Source organism: Tiliqua scincoides, chromosome 3 (genome assembly GCF_035046505.1).
Source record: "Tiliqua scincoides isolate rTilSci1 chromosome 3, rTilSci1.hap2, whole genome shotgun sequence".
Taxonomy (NCBI): domain Eukaryota; kingdom Metazoa; phylum Chordata; class Lepidosauria; order Squamata; family Scincidae; genus Tiliqua; species Tiliqua scincoides.
In genome coordinates, this window is record NC_089823.1 from 235,505,957 (window position 1) to 235,517,852 (window position 11,896).

Consider the following 11,896-nt stretch of genomic DNA (forward strand, 5'->3'; position numbering starts at 1 on the left):
AGGCTGACCTCCCCTTGTGGCGGTAGAAGTGCGGGGTGGGTAGACAGAAGACCTTCTCGGTGTCCAATCTAAGCCAGCAAGGGCAGGGGTGAACCAGAACCGCTCTCACGATGCTTGACCGGCTCGAGGAGGCAGGCTGGCTAGCTCCTGGTCTGAACTTTGGGGACTTGCAGGGGTGACCTGAAAGCATAGTAGTTTGGCTGGCTTACCCTCTTCGGGCGACGGTGAAAGGCGGGTTTAATAACTATTGAGCTACGCCTGGAGTCGGGTGGACGCCCTATGAGACTGGGGGACGTAGACAGCTAGGGCCGTTTCCCCCACTTAGAACCCCGCACTTAGGTTCGGTATTGTTTCCCTATTTTGCCTTGTTGCGCTTGTTCTAATTTAATAAAGTGGCCCATTTAATCCCATAACAGTTGTCGGCTGTATTTATTGGGGAATGCATGGTAAAAAGCAGACGGACCCCTGAAATGTCTTCTAGCATCACCTACCTTTGGCCTGTGCAAAGATCTGCACAAGCTCCTGGGCCACCTCTTCGATTTGGTGCTCCAGGCCTTTCTTCCCCAGTCCCAGCCGCCTCATGGTCACTTGTCCAAATCGTCTCTGCTGCTTCCAGGTGTGACCATTTGAAAGTAAAATTCCTGTGGTCAGGAGAATCAGAGAGATCAGAGAATCAAAAAAGGCTGCAAGACTAGCAGAGGCTGGTTTTCTGCTGCTCATGCTTAAAACTCAAGAGTTCCCTGTTTTGGCAGAACCCAAGAACTGCAGGGCTGATACATGAAAAAAGGCTCCTTGTCCCAAGGGGGCTCGTAAAAAAGAGCAACGAACAACACCAGTTGTCACCACAAGGAAGACACCAGTAAGCAGCTGTGGGGAAAATGCTCTGCGGAGATAGAGGGACAGTTGCTTTCTCCCAACTCAAGGTAACAGAACCAGCACTTAGGCTGCAATCCTAGCCATGCCCACCTGGGAGGAAGCCTCATTGAATAGAATGGGACTTACTTTTGAGTAGACATGCTTAGAATTAAGTTGTTAAGAGGTGTCTCTGCCCAATTAGCAGAGTCTGTGTGTGTAACATTCTTCTACATTTAGGGTTTCCCTGTTGCTTCTGATAGGTTGCCTACTTTTTGGTTCAGTTTAAAAATACAGTTTATACAATTATATTTTTATTAAACCATTTTATGGACTCAGGTTGTTTCATGTCTGATTTTCATCTTCATCACAGGGATTGAGACAAGTGATCATTTTATAAAAACTACACACACACAAAAACAGAATCAGAAATTATTGCTGAAGTACAGTACACTCAAGCCCTGTAAACTTTCTCTTGCCCCAAACTTAGCCTCTCAGTCCACCAGCATGTTCCACCAGTGGAAGAGAGAGGATGCAGGCAGAAGTTCTGTTCCACCAGCAAGTGCAGCAAGGCCCCAGTATGATGTCTGGTGGCCACATATAAGGGCCGGCAGATAGTCCACCATCCTTCAGGGCTGGTCAGTGGAAGGAATGGGGTTGAGGGGGGAGGAGGGGAAAGGGCAGCAATGGGAAAGGGGGCAGGAGGCAGAGCAGGTGCAGGAGCACTGTTTACCAGTGCCACTTGCGTGCGCAGGTATCCTAAACTCCTTCCTCCTGCCCTTCCCTTCCTCACCTCAGTTCTGCGCTGGTGCAGAACGGTCTGGTGTAGAACTGAAGAGACCCTCTGGGGAAGGGGGTGCCTTCCTCAAGGTAAAGGATCAAATGTTCCGTTACCCTGGGGGACCTCCGTGATTGCCCCCCATCAGAAGATACAGCACATGTTCCATTGGCACAGCTGCTTCGTTGGAGGGAGGTTTCAATACAATTGGGCTGCCTTTATATACCACCTCTGACTCTTACCTCTTTCTTTCAATGCTGCTTTCAGGAAAGGAGTTAGTGGACGCTCAGCGAAGGCTTCAGATTGTTTGATTGGTCCTTCTTTCACTGTCTGGAATCCAGAAAGGATCACCATTGGAATATGCCCAATCCATATCGTGAAAATGTTTCCATACTGCTTCGCTAGCTGCATTTGGACCAAAGCAGAGAAGAAAGATTCACATTCGAACAAGCAAGATGATTTCAAGAACATCAGCCCTCCTTATCTGCGAGCTTCTGGCCATCACTGGCTGTTCCTCTCTTCTCTGCCCATTCTTCACTTGGATTTTCCCTTCCTTCTCCAATTCCAAGGACATTCCTCTTCCTTTTATTGGCTCCCTTCTTTTATCCTGCCCTGTCTACTAACCCTACCTTGCCCTCCCAAAGACCAGAACAGTGCAGCCAATCACTCCCAGAGGCCCTTCACAGTTTCAGCTCTTTGGTGACCAGCAGGCAAACAAATTAGAGCCCAATCCTACGCATATCACTCAGAAGGAAGTCCCATTAGAGTCAATGGGGCTGACTCCCAGGAAAGTGTGGATAGGATCGCAGCCTCAATCATTAGGCTAAATCCATTCCCCTTCAATTGATTGCCCCCAAATAACTTATCACAAAGATCCTCTAAATCAGGGGCCCCCAACTTTTTGACCAGAGGGACGCATCAAATATCTGGCGTGGTGTTGAGGACCGGGAAAAAAATTTAAATATAAAATTTAAATAAATTAGAGATGGAACTTAGATGAGTGAATAAATGAATGAATGAATGGGCTCATTCAATCAACCTCTCTGGCCCTTAGAACACCCACCCACCCAGAAACAGAGCACAGCTTGGTCATGTATAGTTAAGTGGGCCAGAGGCTTTCAGGGGACAAGAGGCTGGCTGCAGGCCGGATAGAAGCTTGTTGCAGGCCGCAGCTGGCCCCTGGGCCGGGGCTTGGAGACCCCTGCTCTAAATCAGTGGTTCTCACACATTTAGCACCAGGAGTCACTTTTTAGAATCTGTCGGAACCCACCAAAAATGATGTCATGACTGGAAGTGACATCATCAAGCAGGAAATTTTTCACAATCCTAGGCTGCAATCCTACCCACACTTACCCAGGAGGAAGTCCCATTTAATATCATTGTTAAAACAATATACATAGTAGCTTGTTAAAAGTACCGGTCTGTAACATTTCCCCAAATGCCGTCACATACCGTGGTACATGGTAGCATCAAGACTAATATATGAAAAATAAAATATTGAAATGAATGGGGACCCACCTGAAATTGGCTTGTGATCCACCAATCACAACTTGACCCACCAATGTGGGTCTTGACTCACAGTTGGAGAAACACTGCTCTAAATGCATACTCCTCCAACTGATTCCCCCCCCCAAGTAAATTTACTGTTGATTTTCTCCAATTATTTTCATTTCTGAACTGAAATTGGGTTGGTGGAACAAGGGGTCTGCCCTTTGTCCACAGTGGCACAAGCAGGGATGTGCTGGAGCCACAGAGCCGAGTCTCAAGTCAAGTCCTGAGTCTCCGCCCACTTGACTCGAGTCGCCCACGCGTCATGACTTGTCCAAAGCCAACTTTTGAGTAATTTTGACTCAAGTCCAAGTCTTTTTGGAAAAAAGGAAAAAAAAATACACACAAAAGCAAGCCTTGACTCAAGTTTGAGTCATTTTATTTTTAGAGTAAAACCCCAAGTTTTGGTCATGTGTGACTCAAGTCCTTATGTGTCATGAAAAGCGTCTCTCTTTCTCTCTCTCTCCGAGTGTGTGTGTGCTTGTGCATGTTGTCGATAGACAATTTATAAAACAATTCCCATTCAAATAATGTAACAGTGTCCTCAATGATAATAAGCCATCCCAAGCAATTTTTACATATGTGTATCAGTTAGTAAACCAAGTTTTGCTCTCTTGAATGTTATCAAGCCATCATTTCTCTGGACTTCCTCTTGGTCTTTTTCCAGCACTTTTGCCATTATCTGCTAGCTTGACAAGAGTTGTTCATATGCAGCCATGGCAAAAGCAGCCCAAGCTGGATTTTATAACCTGCACTTAAGAGGTTTTTCTCATCTGCTTGGAACCAGACATCTTCATTTCTTCGTTGTTGACACCACCAACTTTCATTATTTTGCGTAGACAGCAGGCAGCAAAAAAGTCTATTTTCTGTTGTTCATATTTCTTTAGAGTCCTGGTCTCACAGTCGCATAGTACAGTGGGATTGATTGTGGGAATAAATCTTTAATTTTTATGGTTCTTCAAAGATGCTTATTATTCCTTGCTGATTTCTTTAATTTGCATATGTAGCTGTTGCTAGGCCAGTTCTTCTGATTACTTCTGGGCTGCAAGATGTATCAGTTGTAACTATACTTCCTAAGTAGATAAAACTATCTACTTCTAGAACTGGTTCTCCACCAGTTGTATTTTGACTACTGATGTCAGGTAATTTTTTGTTTGATTTTTTAACTGCCTTAGGGCGCAATCCAAACCTACGCCGGAGCAGGCAAGCCAGGAGGCTTGCGCGGCATCCAACGCAGGTTTGTTGAGTGCAGCGGCTCTACCAGGGGCAAGGGGAAGCGCTTCCCCTTACCCCTGGGTAAGGGCTGCTTGCCCCAATGGGTCTCCTCGGACCTGCACCACCTCTGGAGGTGGTGCAAGTTCGAGGAGAGCGGAGAGGCTTGAAGCTGCTCCATTTTCCCTGGGGACAGGGGTTGGGATCCGGCATAACTGCTGGGTCCCAGCCCCACCCTGGCTCCCTCTGTGCCGCCCATTGCCCATCCTCCCCCGCCCAGAAACGCCCGCTCCCACCTCCTTCACGCCTACCTTCGCCACTTGTGTCGGCGCAAGGAAGCCGCCGCGGAGGCTTCTGCTGGACTTCGTGCATCAGTGCATCTAGATGCACTGATGCAGCTTCCTCCCATGGATAAAGGCGCAAACGTGCTTTAGGAGCTCCCGGGGCTCCTATGCCGGCATAAGTGCTGGTTAGGATTGCGCCCATAGTCATAGTTTTATCTGTTTTTCTCTGGAACTCCCCTCCCCCATCTGAAATCAAGAACAATGCCCTCCCTGGCAAGGGCCAAAACCTTTCTTCTTCTTCTTCATTTGGCTTTTGTTTTGACTTGGATGCCATGGGCAGCCCAATCTGAACATGTCCTGGCACAGATCCAAGCAGCCTAGTGTAAGACTTGGCCACTTGGGAGGGGGGCTAGGAACTGGCCTAAGTGCTGGATCCTGGCACCACCCCCCTCCTGGGCCCAGTCTTACCACCAGTCTGCCTGCTGCCCACCCACCTGCCCCAGAATGCCCCTGAAACATCCTTCCCCGACCTCTGTGCCGTCCTTCCCAGGGTCTGCGGTTGGCTTACTTACTGGGTCTGGGATTGGATCTACGCTCCCCACCCCAAAATCACTAAGGGTGCAATCCTAACTCCTTATGTCAGTGCTTTCCAGCACTGGCATAGCGGTGCCAATGGGACATGTGCTGCATCCTGCAGTTGGGGGGCACTCACGGAGACCTCCCCAAAGTAAGGGAATGTTTGTCCCCTTCCCTCAGAGCTGCACTGCCCTTATGTCAGTGCTGGAAAGCACTGACATAAGGAGTTAGGATTGTGCCCTAAGATTTTCAGCCCCATCCAGTGCCCAGTTCAATTTAAATTCTGATGTTTAAACCATATCACTATCAGGACCCAGCTGACTTTGCAAGTCTAAGCAAGAAAAAAATTCTTACCACCTGAAGCCTCTGTTTTTATGCTTTTTAGTGTGTGTGTGGGGGGGGGGGTTGCCTTCTGGAGCATTTATTGAGCTCCACTTTCATCACATTGGGACCACTATGATGGCCTAGCATTCCTCTTTGCCTGGTCTGATCAGAGCCAAGGCACCTTTGCTTACTTGTCAGTAAATGCAAGTGTGTAACATAGTTTCACTTTCCATAGGGCTCAATACATTCGTCTGCTTGGAGGGAGGGACCTCCTTGGGTGTTTTGGGGGGCTGCTTTAATTGGATAGTAACCATTCCGGTGTCACTGGATTCCTCTCAGGCTACCCTTTCCGACAGACTAAGACACTTTTGCTACTCGTGAGTAAATGCATGATATGGCTCAGTTTCACTTTCCATAGGGCTCCATGCATTTTTTGTTTTTGCTTTTTGGCCAATAACTTGGGTGCCCTTCGGGGAGAAAGGCGGAATATAAACCAAATAAGTAAATAAATAAATAAATAAATAAATAAATAAATAAATAAATAAAACTTTTGATAGAAAGGAAATATTTCAGTCTGGTGTTTTTCATTACATTCAGCAGGAAATTCTGCATCCAACGGTATATAACGGTATATAACTGTATATGATGCAGTTATTCCTAACCACCGCGATTTTAAAGCATCACCCCCCCCTGTGTGCGTCACCCAGTGCGGCCTTCACCACCCGCACCCCCCCTAGCGACGCCACTGATTGGAACGGGACCATTCTGGGGTCATTGGATTCTTCTCAGCCTGCCTTCTCCGACGGACTAAGGCAAGTTTGCCTACTTGTTATCCAGTTGTTATCCAGATGTGTGCAGACTGTATGTTTTAAAATTTGTTCTAATATCTTGCCTTGACTTACTGGAGTCAGACTGATGGGTCTGTAATTTCCCAGGTAATTTCCTGGGTCCTCATTTCCCCCTTTTTAAAAAACTAGGACTACATTTTCAAAGATAATTGGCAAAGGCTCTGCAAGCACTTTGAGAGGCTTCAGGTTGGGTTGAATCCGGCTAAACGGGGGGGGGGGTGCTGGGGGGAAAATGCATTGAAACAAATTTCCAGATAAGTAGGCTCAACCTGTACTCAGTAGCCCAGGGGCATTGCAATGGTCCTGATCTGATGGAACTGCAGCTCAACAAATGCTCCAGAAGGCAGCCCCCCCATAAAAAGAATGAAACAGGTTTGACAGGGTAAGGTGAATTTTTTTCTGTTTTAGACTGCAATCCTATCCACACTTTCTTGACAGTAAGCCCCACTGACTATAATGGGACTTACTTCTGAGTAGACAGGCATAGGATTGGGCTCTCAGACTTGTAAAGCCAGGTGGGTCCTGACAGTGATATGCTTGAAATATAAGAACTTGAATCGAACTGGGTGTCTGCATTGACACCAGCAAGACCCGGGACCAGGGAAAAGTGGAGGAATTTGCATAAGCGCTTGAGTAATCTCTTCCAGGCTCGGCCGATGCAGATGCATCCAACAGACGGGAACATTTCAAGAATGCCGTTTATAGCACTGCCTTGCCCATATTTGGCAAGAAGACCAACAAGATGGCAGACTGGTTTGAAGCCCACTCTGAGGAGTTACAACCAATTATTGAGGAAAAGAGGACAGCTCAAGCAGCATAAAAGGCCTGTCCCAGTGAGCGCAACCTGCAGGTCCTCCGAGCTGCTCACAGCAAAGTCCAGCAGACTGCCAGGAGATGTGCGAACGACTACTGGCTCCAGCTCTGTTCCCAGATACAGATAGCAGCTGAAACGGGCAACATCAAGGGGAAGTATGATGGTATCAAGCAGGCCCTAGGTCCAACACAGAAGAAAACTGCCCCTCTGAAGTCTGCCAAAGGCATCCAGGACCGGGCACAGCAGATGGAACGCTGGGTGCAGCACTACTCTGAGCTATATTCCCAAGAAAATGTAGTCACCGAAGAAGCACTGAACAACAACTGAGTGCCTGCCTGTGTTGGAGGAGCCTGACAGTGAACCAACCCTAACAGAACTTCACGTGGCCCTGGACTCCCTCGCCTCTGGCAAGGCACCTGGGAAAGACAGCATCCCTGCTGAAGTCCTAAAGTGCTGCAAAGAGATAATTGCCACTGAGCTGCATGAAATCCTCTGCCTCTGCTGGAGAGAAGGTGGAGTACCCCAGGACATGAGGGATGCAAACGTTGTCATGCTGTACGAGAACAAAGGCGACGGGGTGACTGCAATAACTACCGCAGCATCTCTCTCCTTAGCATTGTAGGAAAGCTGTTTGCCCAAGTTGCACTGAAGAGGCTCCAGGTACTTGCAGAGAGTGTCTATCCAGAAACGCAGTGTGGATTCCCAGCCAACAGGTCCACCACTGATATGGTATTCTCCCTTAGACAGCTGCAGGAGAAATGCAGAGAACGACAGCCACTCTTTATAGCCTTCATAGTTCTCAAGAAGCCTTTCGACCAGATCAGCAGGGACGGCCTCTTCAAGATTCTCCCCAAGATCGGATGTCCACCCAGGCTCCTCAGCATCATCAGGTCTTTCCACAAGGACATGAAGGGCACTGTTGTCTTCGATGGCTCCACATCAGACCCCTTTGACATCCAAAGTGGAGTGAAGCAGGGCTGTGTTCTCGAGCTGATCTTGTTTGGGATTTTCTTCGCTGTCCTGCTGAAGCAGGCCTTTGGAACTGCAACAGAAGGCATCTATCTCTGAACCAGATCAGACGGAAAGCTCTTCAACCTCTCCAGACTGAGAGCAAAGTCCAAAGTCCAGCTGAAATGTCTGCGTGACTTCTTCTTTGCCGACGATGCAGCTGTCACCGCCCACTCTGACAATGATCTTCAGCAGCTCATGGATCATTTTAGCAAGGCCTGCCAAGACTTTGGACTGATAATCAGCCTGAGGAAAACACAGGTCATGGTTCAGAATGTGGACTCAACTCCCTGCATTGTAATCTCTGCGCATGAGCGGGAGGTTGTCCATGAATTTGTGTACCTTGGCTCGACGATCTCCGACACTCTTTCTCTCGATACCAAGCTAAATAAATGCATCGGTAAAGCAGCTACCACGTTTTCCAGACTCACAAAGAGAGTCTGGTCCAACAAGAAGCTGACGGAACATAACAAGATCCAGGTCTACAGAGCTTGTGTCTTGAGTACACTTCTGTACTGCAGCGAGTCATGGACTCTTCGCTCACAACAGGAGAAGAAGCTGAATACTTTCCGACGTATCCTCGGCATCACCTGGCAGGACAAAGTTCCAAACAACACCATCCTGAAACAAGCTGGAATCCCCGGCGTGTATACTTTGCTGAAACAGAGACGCCTGTGTTGGCTTGGTCATGTCGTGAGAACGGGTGATGGCCGGATCCCAAAGGATCTCCTCTATGGAGAACTTGTGCAGGGAAAGCGCCCTACAGGTAGACCACAGCTGCGATACAAAGACATCTGCAAGAGGGATCTGAAGGCCTTAGGAGTGGACCTCAACAGGTGGGAAACCCTGGCCTCTGAGCGGCCCGCTTGGAGGCAGGCTGTGCAGCATGGCCTTTCCCAGTTTGAAGAGACACTTGGCCAACAGACTGAGGCAAAGAGGCAAAGAAGGAAGGCCCACAGCCAGGGAGACAGACCACGGACACACTACACTTGCTCCCGGTGTGGAAGGGATTGTCACTCCCAAATCGGCCTTTTCAGCCACACTAGACGCTGTGCCAGAACCACCATTCAGATCGCGATACCAGAGTCTTTCGAGACTAAAGGTTGCCAACCACAAATTGAGCTGGGTACCGGATAGGGCTGAAAACTTACTGAATTTTTTTGGGGGGGTTGGGAAGGGGGGGGTGTTATTGCAGGCAGGCTACAAAGAAAATTCACTTGGTGGAACAGGGCTGGCTTCCCCTTATTTAATTATTTTTTTTACTTTATTTTAATTATTTATTTTAATTTGCTTTATGATGACACTTCTGGTGGGTCCTGAACAAATTGTCATTCTAAAAAGCGGGTTCCAGTGCTAAAAGTTTGAGAATTGCTCCAATAAGTTGTTCCTAAGTGGACAACCTGAGCGAGAGGTGACACCACTATGACCAAAATCACTAAAATCACAATTTGAAAAAATAATACCATCATGTTATATATCAATCAATGAGTAATTTCATGCAGAATGCAATGAAAAAACTGCATTGAAACATCTTTATTCTATCAAAAGGTACAGCAAAAGAACCAGTGGGGGCGGGGCAATGGTAGATCACCACATCCACCACCTGGAGTTTGCCCCGCCCACAGCATAGGGGTGATGCGCTGGTCTCCCACACTGGGTGATGCAAACCCCAGTGATGCCACTGCAGTAGCCCAGTCCTATCAAGGACTTGGGAGTTGCCGTGAAAAGAATTCTATTTCATCACAGGACAACAACCAGATATGGGACGTAATCCTCTTTGTCGAGAACTCCTGGTGCTGTCTGTCCTTGTTGGCACTGTTGGCACCCTCCTCCTCTCTTGCCCCACCCTGACGCTGCTCTGATTTGGCCAGAATACAGCATCTGCCAGGTCAGTAATGCTACAGCTACCCTCCTGGGTGCCCACCATTGTGTGCTGGCCTCAGCACACTCCTCTTTCAGTCCCTGCATTAAGTTGAAACTGTTTCAGTTTTGCAGTGACAAAATCACCTCATTGCTTTAGCAATCCTTTGGATCAGGCCTCTCTGTGCCCCTTGGGTGGCTCTAGTTAAACAGGGAGAGATGCAGAGGTCAACACAGGTTTTGACCAAACAGCCGTGTCACTTAGAAGCACTTGAGGGCAGCCTAGAAGCCCATCCAAACTTGTTCTCTGCACTGTTGCAGAGCCCCTGAGCCCCAGTTGTCTCACCTTCACTTGCTAATGATCTGTCAGTGACAAAAAACCGACATTGGCTCCCTTGTCTACAGATCTCCACCTTCCCCTTCAGTACAAAGTACCAGGTCCATGTTTGGATTTGCATTTTGATGTTTCTTTGAAGGGACACTGCTTCTTCTGGAAGGCTTATCAGAGTTTTTCATAAAGAGAGTGATCCCTTGAATAGAAAAGGGGTGAACATTCTGCACTTGAATGTTCCCAAAGTGTGCTCTGCTCAGGTGCAGAATGCACATTTTTAGTTATTACCTTTATATCGCACCTGTCTTCAACCATGGAACTCAGCATACATGGAATTCCCAGGTCCAATCCTGAGCAGACCTAGGTCAGCCTGGCTTCAGTGAAGCTGCCTCTCTCATGTGCCCTCAGACCATATGGTGCCCATAGATGACCACTCACAGAACGTAAGTGGCAGGGAAACCACCTGTTCTTATGCTTTACCAGGACTCTCCCCTCTTTCTCTTACTCAACTGAGACATACCTTTGCCAAAGTATCAGCAGAAAACTTGAACCCAAACCACCACAGATTTCCAATAAAGGGAAGTCTAAGAGGGCCCGGAGGGTACAGTCTGGATTCCCAGAGTTGTTTCAGGAAGTGCAGAATCAGCCACAGAATCAGAATGATCAACAATACCACTTCCCACCAGATTGCCATGGCTCTTCTCTCTCTCTCTCTCTGCCTTCCTGTATCTGCACAGCTGGGCAGGCTGAATGTTCTTTCTGAAGCAGCTTCTCGTTTTGTCAGAGGTATTGCTACCACTCCCTGTTTTCTTTTACTGACTCCTTATATAGTTCACTGCTTATAATAAAGTATACAATAGATCTTATCTGGTATCATAACCGGTTGATCTAGGAATGTGTTTGTTCTAGCACGTATTATACTCTTATGTCATCATACATAGGGCTAATACTGGTATGTGATATTGTAAGAATTGAGAGGGTTTAAAATCCAAGGCATAAGCCAATCCTGGACTAGCACAGACTTGTTTAAGTGCCATATATATTCTAACATATTATTTATGTGTTCACAAAATGATCTGGAGCTGAGGGTAAGCAGTGAGGTGGCCAAGCTGGTAGAAGACACCAAACTCTTCAGTGTGGTAAAAACTGCACTTGCTCCCAGTGTGGAAGGGATTGTCACTCCCGAATCGGCCTTTTCAGCTACACTAGACGTTGTTCCAGAACCACCATTCAGAGCGCGATTCCATAGTCTTGCCAACATGTGCCCTTCCCAGGTGTAGGGCCTCATGAACCATCTAGAGCAGGGGTCGGCAACCTTAAACACTCAAAGAGCCATTTGGACCCTCCCAGAAAACCTTGGAGCCACAAAACCCTTTTGACATCTAAAATGAAGCTAACACTGCATATATAGTTTGCACTCCCCTCTTATAGGTCCCAGTTATATAATACACTCCCCTCTTG

General features: G+C 47.6%; 1 protein-coding gene across 1 annotated transcript in view; it reads right to left on the reverse strand.

The window, feature by feature from the left end:
- The window catches only part of LOC136644633 (cytochrome P450 2J2-like), a 33,302-nt gene extending 22,173 nt beyond the window's left edge, over positions 1 to 11,129 (reverse strand). Inside the window, exons 1-3 of the mRNA XM_066620658.1 lie at positions 10,956 to 11,129; positions 1,873 to 2,035; positions 492 to 641 (exon numbers count right to left, since the gene is read on the reverse strand). Of these exons, the coding sequence (XP_066476755.1) occupies positions 492 to 641; positions 1,873 to 2,035; positions 10,956 to 11,129 (487 nt within the window). The remainder of the gene's footprint in view (positions 1 to 491; positions 642 to 1,872; positions 2,036 to 10,955) is intronic.
- Between the last annotated feature and the right edge of the window lie 767 nt (positions 11,130 to 11,896).